We start from the raw sequence: 14,880 nt of genomic DNA on the forward strand, positions 1-14,880 counted from the left end.
AAAATCTAAAGTCAACCTCATCTCATCATTTGGTCTTGGTTCTTTTAGGCACAATCTCATCATAATTTTTCAGTGTCTTTTTTCTCCTTTTATTTTGTCCCGTTCGATCCGATTTCAATATTGTTATATATAAGTAAAACTTTGTCATCAATTTTTGTTCATTGGGAACTTAATTAAGTAGCAATGAAGGTGCATCAGCTTGCACGTGGATTCTGGGAGTTGCAGGAACAACCATTCCTCACGCTTGGGTACAAGCGTTTGCGTCCTCTTGCTCCCAAATTGCCCAATAGTGGAGACATATGTCACGATAGGCCGAATCAGAACAAAATACTTGGTGTCAGCATTACTGAACCATTCGATCTCAAGAGTTTCATTAGACCTGAAACCGGCCGTAGAAATATAGAATCCTTGGATGATCACAAGAGAGTATCAGCTCAGGCAATGCTCTAGATACCTCGGCTCTCTTACTAGCTACTTGTCCGTGTTGTTATGTTATCCTCGACTGAACAATACTGGACCGAACAATATTGAGCAAGATTAAAGAAGATAAATGTATGATGATGAATAATTTTAAAATTTTGCAGGTGGAGACAAACCCTGGTGGGACAAGATGGAATCCAACGCAAGAACAGATAGGGCTATTGGAGAGGCTGTATAGAGGGGGAATGCGTACGCCGAATGCACAACAGATTGAACAAATTACTGAGCAGCTGGCAAAGTATGGAAAAATAGAGGGGAAGAATGTGTTTTACTGGTTTCAAAACCACAAAGCACGCGAGCGACAGAAGCAGAAGCGGAGTAGTCTAGGACTTAGCCATTGTGCAAGAAAACCACCTTCTATAATCGACACCTCTTCCATCCCAATAACAGCGGTATGTACCTATATCTCGTGTCAAAATTTTGAACTATCTCGTCTAAAAGTTTGAGCTCTTAGAGAATTCGTTCTTGTATCATGCTTTTGAAGATTTGGGGGCATATTGATAATAAGTTTGATCGTTCTTTGATGGGTTAAGTTTTTATAGGAACTTTCTTACTCTCTTCAAGACAAATTGTTTCATACATGAATGAATATATTTTGTAGGGAGACATGGGGAGGGAAGAGAGTCCTGGCAAGAGAAAATGCAGACCATGGAAATTTGAATGCCTGGAAAAGGGTAAGGAATACTGTAAAGAGGAAGAAGATAGGACTCTGAAACTCTTTCCTTTGCATCCTGAAGGAAGATGAAGGGATTTTCATGTGAATACATTTTTATTTCTTGCTTTTTTCTTTCTATGTTTCTAGGAAGAAGAAAGTTAAGTTGTATCCCCCAAGTCCTCATCCAGGTTGTCCCAACTGTTGAACCGCTTTATTTAAAATTTAAATTTAACTTTTAATCGAAAATCCGAAACGCGATATTTTATAAATGAGTAATTGTGTCTACAACTTTTGATGCTCCAATACGAAGTTATAATTAGCATGTCTCATCTAAAAGTTAGATGAAAATTGTTCGACATGGTATTAGAGAATATAACGGTTGAATTTCAATATCACAATTACTCTTTTATGAAAATTTTATGTATCAAGCCTTTGATTGAAAATAAATTTAGCATGTAAGTGATTGACGTGTTGAATACAAAATATAATAATATCATTCCTCTGGTATAATTTAATTTCCAGATGAAAATAAGTACCTTCTTTTAAAGAATTCTTTCTCTCGTGAATTTTTATTTTTATTTTGTCTTCAGTACATCACTCACATACAAATTAGATTTTTATTTTAATAAAAAAAATCTAACACCGAATATTTATGTTGGATATAGAACTTTTGTTTGCTTTAAACACGTTATGTTAGAAGAGGAAATTTAACCGGTTTAAGAATAACATATAAAAACCAAATTTAAATTTTACCTTTATCTAATTAAGAAATTTCGACATATCAAAACTTTTTTTTCCATGACAAACTGAAGCTGATTTGCATTTGAGATAATATGTTGAAAACAAAGTATGAATATATAATTTTATTCTTATCACATTTAATTTACTTTTAGATGAGAAAAACATGGTATGTTGTTATAATTATTTGTCCCGTGAGATATATCCTTTTGACTATATGGCACTTGTAAACAAAGATTTTAGGTTAAAAGTGATTGTCGGACACCAAAGTCTACGCACCTACAATATTTTTTCTTCTTCAGACTCCAAATCTCACTTATAATTTAAGTTATAAAATTGCTTAGTCCCTGTTTGTTTCCCATTATTTGGTCATTAAAATAAAAAATATGATCGTTATTTATCACATCAAGATAATATTTAAATTTTTATCTCTTGTGTGGAGTTCGTAACGACTATATTTTTCATTCTCAATCTTACACTAATGAGAAACAAACGGGACCCTGCTTAGTCTCTTACATTATTTCATGGAATAATTTAGTTTTATATAACTAATTTCTGGTAAGACTTTAATAAGGTAACATGGCAATGTAGACTTTGAATTTTTGTAGTGTTATGTGGGGCCAAAAAATCTATTGCAGACAAAACATTTTGGAGGGAATATCACCCGAAATTTAAAGTAGTTAGGTCATTTGTCGAGCATTATGTGGGTGGAGAGAGAGACAGATCCATTCTTTTCATTGGTGACTTTATGTTGTGGAAGAAGTGCAACAGAAGAAAATGGATGAAATTATTGAAACACTTCATTTAAAAATTAAATTATTAAATTGATAAAAAGAATTATTATAATTTGAAAACTGACGCAGAAGCTAAAAGCCGCTTAATGATATATATGGTGGGTAAAGAATCGTAAGTAAATATAAGAAGTTACAATGATGGTCATAACGACAATAATAGAAAGAGAGTTTTTCACGTCTCTTATTATTATAAATTCTAATTGCATATGCAGCAAGGTATATATACATTGCGAGAGGCGTGGAGCTGTACAGTCAATCCTAAATTACAATTGATTATATCACAAATTAAGGCTGTCAATTTACTTTCCTAATATGTCTCCACAAGATTTTGTTTTCATCGAAAACACCAAGCATTGATCATAGAAGAAGAAATTGTTGTGTAAATAGTTGTTTGGATTAAGCATAGTCGAGCGGATCGGTGAAAGTGACATGAGAAACTAGTAGCTGATGGCTTTAAACTTCATCAAGAAAAAATTGAAATAAATCTCAGTATTTAATTCAGAATTGGAAAATTGTGTTGGCACAAATATAAGTTGTTCCAATGCTATCACAATGCACAACTGGTGGATGTGATAGAGATATAAGTAACTCGTGAAGAAGTGATTGCACCCTACATATTTCAGCAGTAATTCATGCGATGACTCGATACTCTGCTTCAATGGATGATCATGCAGCACATTGGGCTATTATCTAGAAATACAATGTAGGCACTTGTCGAGATTCAGTCAACTTTTTTGCTAGTCGAATTAGCATATTAAAGGCATGAAGATCATGGTAGATATAGGGAGCATGTCTCGGCCCCATCCACCCACCCGATCTCCACACCACAAACCCTAATTTATTTTCACCCCATATCACAAAAATTGAGCTCCATAGGTCCTCGTCCTTGTCGCCCACACCCACCACTGGCGGCAACCATTGTGCAATGCTCAATAGCACGTTTGCACATTGCACAGTGGCGACCAACGTCGCTTCTTCTTGTGATCTGCTGGGATGCTACCTGCAATTTGTTCAACAGGGCCGCTTCTTGTGATCTATGGTGCGCGGTGATTTTGCAAGGAAAGAAGAACAGCTATGTGGGTGTGTTCGTGTAGGTGGTGGTGGCGGCGATGCGATGGTGGTAGTGGTGTTTGTTGGAGGTGGAGGTGGAGGTGGTGGAGTAGGTTTGGGGTGGGAATAGGGTAAGGTGAAGGAGTTGACGGATAATTTGTGATTAAATAATTGGAAAATTGTCATCAATTAGTTTGATAATTTTTTATCAATAATACATTATGATCAAGTAAATATGATAATTGGATCAAAAAATAAGTCTTTACCAATTTGTTATCAAGAAATAAGTCATCAATAATTAATTTGATAATTCGTGGTCGATAACAAAATATAATCTAAAAAAAATTTCAATTTATGATTGTGACGTTATGTGATTGTAACTAGTACGTAACCAAGACTATAAATTGTATATAATAAAAACTATTTAATTAATGCAAAGTGATTTTTAGAAAAATTTAACGAGTTTGTTAGGTTGAAAGTGTATTTTTAAAGGTTTGTAGTTATATATATTTCCCAATAATTCATTCTCAAGGTCAGCCCAAACACTCACTTTAGCCCAGCCATCCTCAGTCCTCAGCCCAACTCCAACCCCAAGGTCAATGTCCAATTGTCTAAATTCAATTAAAGACTCCACGATAGTTACATATTCATTTCATTCACTTTTGTGCAATCAAATAGCTTCCTAACAAATTAGGTATTTTAATTCATGAAAATTTGGTTAAGTTTAAAAAGTTCACTTATAACTAAATAAGTAAATTTTATAATAAATAAATTTTATCTATTAAAACTGAAAATAAATGAATTAATTTAACAATAAGAGATGCTACATGTATGGATGAGCTTAAAAGTAATTACACACACACACACATACATACATACATACATACATGAATGATCTACTGAGCATGAATGCTCATCGTATGTTAAGCAGCAATAACATGTTATATAAATCAATTGGTGGATAAAGTTATGGTGGGTTTTAACATTTGAATTAAATTTAAAATCAACTAATGGATTTATATGACTCATGCTTAATATAAGATGAGTATTGGTGCTTAGTAAATCAATTTGATTATAAGCAAATTATTAAAGTGGGTTATGGAATTGAAATAAATCTAATTTCTTTGTACCCTCGATATTCTTGGCCGATTTTCTACACTTCAATTGGAATTAGAATTTATTGGAATAGAATTATAATGCCCACATCAAATCGTGTTTTTTGAGAAAAATGACATACAATTATTATTATTATTACTACTGCTACTACTACTACTAGTCCTTGTTACATGCGTTGCAGAATGTTGTATTTATTGTGTTTTTGTTAGTGTAGAAACTGTAGATGTTAAAAAGGAAAAAATGTTGAAGATTTATTGCATTATTCAAGAGTCTTGGGAGCATATTATGATGCATTACAATTGATTCATAAACATAATCATTAATTCCAACAGACATTAATATACCCAACAATAACCATTAAATCAATATGTTAATTGTCAACATGATTAGATATAGCCCAGCATAAGAAAGATTACTGAATATCCACTATGAACATCAAGGTTCAAAAATTTATATAGATCTAGTAGTTCTATTAATAACAGACAGTAAAATAGAAAACTTTGAGGCACAATTCAAGAATATCTCACCTTGTTGTTTATCAAGTTATATAGAGCAATCACACTTCAGATAAGGGATGAGAGATATATGACCAACATCATATCATCTGTTTTCACTGCAAGCGTAAGCAGAGAATAAATTCATTAAAGAATTGTCTTCAGAATCCTAACTAACAATGCAGATGTGAACTGGAAAATAAAGAAAATATCAATATACATTTAGCCACTTTACCTACAAAAGATTTAATTAACTCGGACACGAGATTTGGCAGTAGGTCGAAACTTCCTGCAAAAATTAGGAGAAATTAGTAATTATTATCATATTCTATGTTTAATCATTATTTGAAAATTGGAATGCTTCAGCTTAAATTACTGGATTAATGAGGGTGGTTGATTAGATTTTGATATTTTCTTATTGAATAACACACATAATTAATTATTATTCCATCCAATCACAATAAAGATTATATTGAAAGTGACTAAAAGGCTGATGTATTCACTTTCTTTGGAGTCAAGACCTCTTTAAATTTAAATCTATTCCTCTTTGTTCAGTGCCAGTGTCTTTGTAGTCTGATTTTAAAACTCTAAAAGAAACTGTCTCTGTAATGTCCTTATCAACGTCAAGTCAGGTTAAACACTAACTCAAACAAAATAATTTGTTCTCTAAAGCCATTCAGAATGAAAGATGAAATGAAGAAAAAAAGGGGTCATTTTTTTGAATATGGAATAATAGAAAACAATTAATGATTTCTGATGTTTAAATGACGACGACACAACCATATAGCCGTAAATGAACCCACTTCTATTAGGACATTACAGAGACAGTTGCTATTATTCACAGTCAACATTACAAGTTTTATGGAAATCAAATACGACACAAAAAACGTATTTTTTGATATAGCATTTTTCTACACAGCCCAACATTATTATAAATAAATCCAAGTCCCAAGTAATGCAGATTTGATTCATTAATTTGCACAATTGTATTCCTAATAGAGACATTGTAGTGGTTTAATTTGCTCTAGAATGGCTTCAAAGTTATTTTGCACCGACAAAAAAAATTTCAAATGTAAAATATGTGCCACTTCATAATTAGTCCATTTATTCTGAAAAGAGGAAATAGAGTTATGAAGTAAAAGAAGAAGATGGGACATGATAGTCGCAGTCTGCATAAATGAGTGAATTCATTCTCTTTTTATAAGCTATTCGTTTTTCATCCTCTCTCAATAGTTGAACCAATTTCATTATCTCTCTTATTATTGAGCCCATTTCATTGCTTTCTCAATAAAGAGTCAATTTCGTTTCTCTCAACGAGTCAATCAATAAACAAGCCCCACAAAAGGCTAGTATGTTTAAGAAGATAAAATCGACCAAATTCATAGAGCTCTTCGTATGGATCATTAAAACTAACATGCAAATTGCCATTTACAATGCTATGAAATTTTTTAAAAAAAATCTTATTGTTAAGAAGGGGAAAAAATGAAAAATCATTTCTTGCATTTTGATCAATTAAAAGTCAAACATTTAAAAACCAAACATTATGATCAGTGGCCTCCTTCTCTCTCTTCAACATTTCATTGAAGTCACATTTTGATCATAATATGTAATTAAAACCAAGCTCAATCTAAAACCTAAATTACAAAAAATCTGAAGCTCAAACATATATAGGGAAACACCTGTCAAACGATTTTTGCCAAAGAATATGAATCAATACTATGCAACCAAATTGAAAACATAATTGAGCAAAATGTTAAGAAATGTTGTACCAGAAATTTAAAATAATTAACAAAAATTTTAAATTCATCCCAGAAGTGCTATGAAATAGATTCGCCCAAAGAAAGTTAAAATTCCAACAAAAGCACCGTTTTATTTGATTTTTCTTCAATCCTGTTCTTTTACATTTCATGGTTGGAATATGGGATAATGCGGAGAAGAGAAATTTCTTGACCCTTTTTCTCTATTAGCTTCTTCACTAGCTTCTTGTTGCCCTTGCCATAACAATATTATATTCTTGGATCGATTAAGAGAATTTGAAATAATATATAAAGAGATAGGAAGAAAAGAGTTGAACTGATGAATAGAGAGAGAGGTTTTTGGAGACGGATTTGTAGTGATGGAAAAAATAATAAATAAATAAAAAATTGGCGGAGCAAGCAATGCTCCGCACTGGAGCATTGTCTGGAGAGTTCACGTGAACTTTCCACACTATTCGGAGGGTAGCAGCACAGTGCAGAGAGTTGGAGACTTGAAGTCTCCGGACAATCTAGAGAGTTCACTTGAACTCTCTGAATTATGTGGAGGAGTTTATATATATATATTTTCTTTGTGGTTTTCTAACTTATAGAAGAAAATACACTATTATTAATCCATATTCTCTATCACCAGAAGGCATTCTTAAAGAAACAAACAAGAAATGTACGCTATTTACCTTTCAACAACATAATAAAAATAAAAAACCAAACATCATTAAAAATTCAAGACGTGGGCTTTTTTCCAACCCAAATGATCCATTAGAACCACTTCATCTTTCACCATAATTCCTGGCTTGCCTTGTAAAATAAAATAAAATCCTTAGTCTTTGGGGAATGATTAAAACAAAATGATAATACCCCTCTAAATCAACATAAAACCACACAATAAAATCAAACCTACATTCAATTCATAGTAAAAATCTATATTACTTACCAAAAACCTTGTTTCAATAATTCTTTTTTCGATTGTTCTATGATGGAAGTTTCAAACCTCTGTAAAAGGAAAAAAAATAGAGGGTTAGAACTTTTAGAATGTTAAGCACTGAGAAGACGAAATTAAATACCATATAGACAAAATATTTGGAAAACAAAATAAAAGAAAAGAAAAGAAGAAATAAATAGAAGAAAGGGGAGAATGAAGGAAAGAAGCATGGGAGGTTCCTTTGAGAAATGGAGGAAGCCAGGAAAAAATGACTGATATGGACGGTTATGTGAAGAGGAGGTGATGCGTGATGGAAATAAAGAAGACAAAAAAAAAAAGTCATTTTACATTTTGTACAATAACATGGGATTCATTTACTGTTCAATGAATAGTGTCACCTCCTTTCCATTTTTAAGAGAAGTTAGATTATTATTATTATTATTAATGTCAAAATTTTCAATTGTTTGGAATGTTTGATTGTCCAAGTTCTTTACAATCTTGTGTCTCACAAACTACTCATTAGGCATTTTCTTAGTTTTTGATTGGAGGCTATACATCATTTACTCATGGCTGTCATGCTTCCGCCACTATGTATTTACTAGGCGGGGCATACATTTTCTATTTGATGAGGAAAGCTACTAAGGTCTAGTATGATATTTTAGGGTTTGCATCTAATTTGTACTTGATTGAGTGTATGACCTCCTTTATCATGAGTGTCATGAGCTTAGTCTTCTAAAGTAGATCTTGGGTGGCGTAAATCATCTCTTATGGCTTGTATAATGAACATATCAATATTTTTAGAGCGGCGACCAATTATAATCAAATCATCAATATAGACAAGTAAATACATGATTATGCCATTTTTGGAATAATTAAATTGAGAGCAATCTTATTGAGAAATCGGTGAATCTAACTTGTAAAATATAACCATGTAGCTCAGGGTACCAAACTCGCATAGCCTACTTAAGGGCATATAGAGTTTTACAAAGATGACAGATGTGATCAAGGAGCAAGTAATGAAAAATCTTGGCATTTGAATCATAACTAATTTTCTAAGCGTTTTTACGTCGAGTTGTCAAGAATTAATTGTTCCAATGGTCACTGAACTAAGATCCATGTCTTTGATTGGTCATTGAAATTTAAAATGTCGAGTCTTCATCACTGAACTTAGGTACATATCTTCGATTGCTCACTAAAGTTTAAAATGTCGAGTTTTGACCACTAAACTTTGAAAAATATTGTACGTTACTCACTAGCATTAATTTTGAATTTTGAAAAATGTCGAGTTTACAGTGAGTAACGTACAACATTTTCGAAAGTTCAGTAGTCAAAATTCGATATTTTAAACTTCAGTGAGCAATCAAAGACATGGACCTAGATTCAGTGATCAAAATTCAATAATTTAAACTTCAATAACCAATTGAAAATATGAACCTAAATTCAGTGACCATTGGAACAACTAACAAGATACAAATATCATTACTAGGATAAACATAGTGTTGATATAAAAAATAGAATTTTTTTTTTTTTTTAAAGCCACCGGTCAAGTTTTTTGTAAAAAAAATGAAAAAGACAGATGTGCTTATTTATAGAAAGTTTTGGGACTTATCGATCATCTTATGAGTTGACATCCCCTTATTATTGTGTTGGAAGTCATAACTAAGTCCAATTTTTGAATTTTGTTAAGATATGTCCTTTTATGACATTTATCAAGTAATTCATTGTGTCCACAGATTGAGTTTTTTTTTCCCCCCCAGAATTCACACTAATGTCACCCATATCAAAGGCACAGTCCGAGGCCTTTAGACCTGTGGTTGTCAAGACCTTAAATCGTATTTTTAGCCAATGGTTATGGTTTGCGTATCTTGTTGCTATATGGTGCTTCGTTGGTCAAGGCATCTTTACTTTTATTTGCCTTGAAAGCTGAGCTATGAATATTAACACGTGGGTATGCAATGAGCCCTTTTGTGGTTGACTTGGAGTCTTGATGAACAATAATTATTTCATAACATAATGTATTAGTTCTCCAAGTCCAAATTTCATATTTATGATGATGTATTGCTGCAAGTGCTAAAATTTTAAATTGCTAAGTTGTTGCGTTTTTCCTATCGCAAGTATACGATGTCAAACAGTAATATAATGAACCTCTTAGTTCGAATTATCGTTCCCACGAATATTATACTTTAATACCTAATTTAATATTTTTAACTATTATTTAACAAATATAAACAAATAGTTGTAATTGTTGTTTTGTTGTAAATACTTGTCCAAAAAGATAGGTTGAAGATTCAAATATGAGATGGATATTAGAGCATAACAATTTTACCTATTGATCACCTTCAAATCTTAATTCAAGATTCACATCTAGTGTAGTGTTCGTTGGAATTCTTCTATTGTATTCAATTTACCCCTCACGAGTTCTCATTCAGCATATTTAACTAATTCAATTCCATATTTCTAAGCGAATCAAACTTTATTAAATGAACTATTTGTAACGGCCCAGACCTCTCGCCCAAGATGTTAGCTAACGGCTTGGGCAAGAGGTCCGAGTCGTTACACTATTAGTTTTAAGAATTCATATATAAATGCAATAATCAGTATAAGTGTCTTTACACATTATACTAATTTACTGGATTTTACTACATGGTCTAATTCTCAAACTCATCTCTCAATTCACAAAAGATTCAAAAAAATCATCAAATTAGTGATCAAGTAATTTAATGCATTAAACTCGTAGTAAAATCAACACATCTACAATAAACGAACAAGAACCTTGAATAAAAAAAATAAAGGGTACATGCTGCGTCCTAATATAAGGTTTAGCTACTCATGATAGATGAAGAAGAACAAATAACAACAATGAAGTACATCATTGGATTTTAATTTGAGATGTAGACAAATGGATGAATTTTGCATCAAGTTTCTTTTCTCGTTTCAAATCTTGATTTCAATCCTTCGAATTGTTGTTTTTCCCCTCTTGAATTTGCTTTCTAATTCTCAAATTGTGTTCTATGTATCTCGATATGTGGAATCTCCCTTCTGAAGTCCTAAGTTCTCATATTTATACTCCCTTCACGTCCCCCCTAAATTTATAATCTTTATGGGCTTTTCATGGGCCAAAACGGTGTAACCCTAAAAAAGGTGGCGCAGTACCTAAGCACTAGGAAGCAATGCCTAAGCACTGTGATGAAACACGGTGCAATGCATAGGAGCTATGCATACAGTACCTAAGCGCTAGAATAGCGCCTGGGCGCTTTGAGCGCAATGCCTAAGCTCCGCCTCTCTATCAAAATTTGCTTTTCTCATTATCCATAGCACTTGTGTACTTGGTTTTCGGAGCTTGGACGTTGATTTACTGTCCCAAAACTCGTCCTTGGTTTGGTTGTTCACTTTAGCACCATTTTTACATCACATTTCTTAACCTTTAAAACAACACTAATAAACGCATAAAAATTGTTCTATACTCGTAAGATTTAGCACATAATCAAGTTAAATATGTGTATAACTCATGAGGAAAAACACATTTATCAAATTATACAATAAATCTTTATTATAGAAGACAACAATGGTAAACTGAAAGAGTAATATGTTGTGAGATTTCAAAGGACAGATGCCTTGAACAATTGGGCCATTCATGAAAGGGAGCCCTAATCATTGCTAGAGCAAGAATGGAAGAATAAGACTTTAATGAGGTAGATTAGGACGAGGGGAAGAGGCATTTTCAGGCCATTCAATGCACCATCTCCACTCTATTCTTGTGCAAGTTTTGCCTGTTCGGCAAAATTCTGCAAGCATATAGGATCATCGACAAGTAATAGTATAAAATGAGTACGAGTATTGTTCCCACAAGTATTTATTCTTTAAATTCAATTTTATCAATTCATGCTCAAAATCGAATAAACAAACAGTTTGATGTTTTATGCAATGAAACTACTATTAGTTAAAACTCTCTACAAATGGAAATGAGATTAGAATATTATTAAATGGAAATGTGCTAGAGATCTTACACCATTAACCTATGTTATAGTCCTTAACTTTTATTTTTTAATCTAATTTATGAATAGATTGACAATCGATAATCCTACAATATTTAACATCCTTTTCCGAAGCAAAGCTAAACATGTTTCTACGTACGATCCAAAATATCCATATCTTAAATTCAAATAATTAGAACATACAATAAATAAAAGATTATCTCTATTGATTACATAAACATAAACAGTTATCCCTAACGTCTATAAGGCCATCACGATGAGCTAACCTATCGCTCAAAGATAAAACAAGTAACTTATTTGTTAGAAAGGTGATTATGAGCATTAAACACATGATATGAATCAATTAACAAAAATATGAATTAAAAGATGAAGCCTTGAATTAAAATTAAAAACTAATCGTTTACATCATCATTCCAAAACTAATGAGTTTAGCCTAGCATGCTAAAACATTAAAACATGAAAAGAGTTGAGTATTCATCACCCGAAAATTATAATCGCAAAGTGATGATAGAGAATCAATATTGCCTCATTGAATTACTTCAATGGAGTCTTCAATTAAATCCCGGATTTTTTTCTTGCTTTAATCTTTAATCTCGACCCACAAATCTTCAAACTTAGATGTTAATTGTGTTGTTTCACCCTAGTTCTCTTCTCCAAGTTTTAAAAACTATGAATTTGACATTCCCAAGTAGGTTAAAATCGTAAGACAATCGCCTTCCATGAAGAGTTCAACTGAATATAGGAAACATAATTTTTTTCCCCTATCAGACAACGCTGTGCAATCGTACCCTAGGCTTGTGATCACATAGGCTACTGTAATTACATTCTGCTGCAACAGTCTTCTTTTAGCCGTTTCATCTTAGTGATTTGGTTTAACTTCCCATCCGACTTAAATCCCTAAGCTTAATTAAAGTTCTTTATCTTTGAAATCATACCGTTTTGGTCCTCATCTTCTAATTTATGCACAATTCACATCATTTTCTCCATTTTCTCTTAAAGTTGTCAAACGTCGAATTTCTCCGAAACAAGCAATATATATTCAGTATTAAGTAATAATTACACAAAAGTACTCCCAAAAGTCCAGCTTTGACGGCCTAAAATTGCGTAGAAATTACACTTATTAAATTACCCCAAATTTGAATATTTATTTATCATCAAACAAAATATCTGTTTAATCAAACAAACGAATTAAGATATAAATCAACATAGTTAGACAGCTTGTTTTAACTCACATTTTATGTAAGATTGCAAAATTTATGTAAGACTTTACAACCAATTTTAACTTATCCAATGATAAATCGACATGTTTGTGTTTAGTCAACTCAATCACCATAAACTCATAAGTTGAATCTATTTTGATCCTCAACAGTCTAATATATCCTATCTCACTACGAAGATATACAGCCTCAAGCTTGTTTTCAAATTCTTACGTTGTGTGTTTATCTTAAGGTTAAAATCACAACAGTATTTCATTTTCCTCTCTAATTTGGTTGTATCTTATCAATGGAAGTTACTACTTTGACATGTGACGATTCTCCTAAATTTTGATTGTTTCAATTTTCAAGTTTCAACTAGGCTAATAATCCTTCCTAAAAATCTAACTCCCTAAGCTAAATGTTCACAACTTAATTAGGCTTATAATGCATCTACAGTTTCATGAAATTTCTTCTTTCGAAGTTGTTGCATATATTCTGTTTTATGCACTTACTTTTTTCAAATTTCATGGTCGTGTTCTGTTTCATGTATTAGCTTTGATCCTTTTTGAGTTTTTCATTTCATGTTTTTTTATTTTTTTTTATTTTGTGATTTTCAATAGGTAGCATTATAGTTACCTTTTATAGTGCAGCCTTCACTCATGAAATATGGCATCTTTTTTCCCTTTTGTGCCAAGATTAGTGCAATGCTTTTAATTGAAACACTTATTTGGGATCAAATTTCTAAAAGATACATACCTAGTTTTGTCAAGTTGGTTAAAAATAATGCATATGTACAGAATCAGCACTCGTGTCAATAGCTTCCTACATTGGCTTAACCCAACTATCTAGGATGGAAAAAAAAATTTAGTAAACTTGATATCCATAGAGCTTCATCATGAACGAGATGGAGATTCTCCACAAGTACAAGGCAACCGATGCTTCCCGAGATGGGTACGGGAAATATGCTACCTGCTTCACTTCCTAACTCATTTAAAATCCAAATATAATATCCGAGGCACCATCCTAGTTAAATAACCTATTACTAATAAGCTCAACCCCAATAATCAGAGAATTTATTCCCGATTTCACCTTTACACAATATCATATTCAGCTTTCAGATAGATTAGAGGTGAGTGACAGCAATTGTAATCCTAAGTTCTATTGAAATTAGAACTAATACAATCTTTCCTCTATTTTCATTCCATTTCCTCAAATTCAAATTCCAATCACAACGAAATTGGATGGGTAAGTCTCTCTATTTTGTTTTTATTATAGTTTTGTACTCCAATTTCGGCATTATGAGCTTAATCAAAATCTATTTTAGGTTGTATATTTGGTTCTACAGATATACTGAAATATGAAATATGAATTCATGTATAGTACTCGCTACCTCGTCCATCTCCATCATTCTATTGTACCATATTTTTGTTGTTTAATTATGTTTGATTCCACACACACACACATATAAATGCATTTGCTGTAATATACAGGATATATTATAAGTTTGTGAACACTCAACTTAATATTCAAGCTCTTTGCTCATCTCCAAAAGAAGAAAGTCTTCTTGTAGAAGTCAACCCACATCATTCCAATACAAAGATTCCTAAAAGGTTACCATGGAATTTTCAATCTGAAGGACTTTCAAATCAAATTGTATAGTTTCCAGATGGACATATTAAGATGATT

General features: G+C 32.2%; 1 protein-coding gene across 1 annotated transcript; it reads left to right on the forward strand.

Annotated features, from left to right (window-relative positions):
• Positions 1–6: 6 nt before the first annotated feature.
• LOC111384842 (WUSCHEL-related homeobox 4-like) lies at positions 7–1,388 on the forward strand. Its single transcript, XM_023009172.1, has 3 exons — positions 7–438; positions 585–872; positions 1,082–1,388. Exons 1-3 carry the CDS (start codon positions 184–186, stop codon positions 1,223–1,225), a joined length of 687 nt encoding a protein of 228 aa, XP_022864940.1. The 5' UTR covers positions 7–183; the 3' UTR covers positions 1,226–1,388.
• Positions 1,389–14,880: the final 13,492 nt, after the last annotated feature.

The sequence above is a fragment of the Olea europaea genome, unplaced genomic scaffold (assembly GCF_002742605.1).
Source record: "Olea europaea var. sylvestris unplaced genomic scaffold, O_europaea_v1 scaffold3023, whole genome shotgun sequence".
Taxonomy (NCBI): domain Eukaryota; kingdom Viridiplantae; phylum Streptophyta; class Magnoliopsida; order Lamiales; family Oleaceae; genus Olea; species Olea europaea.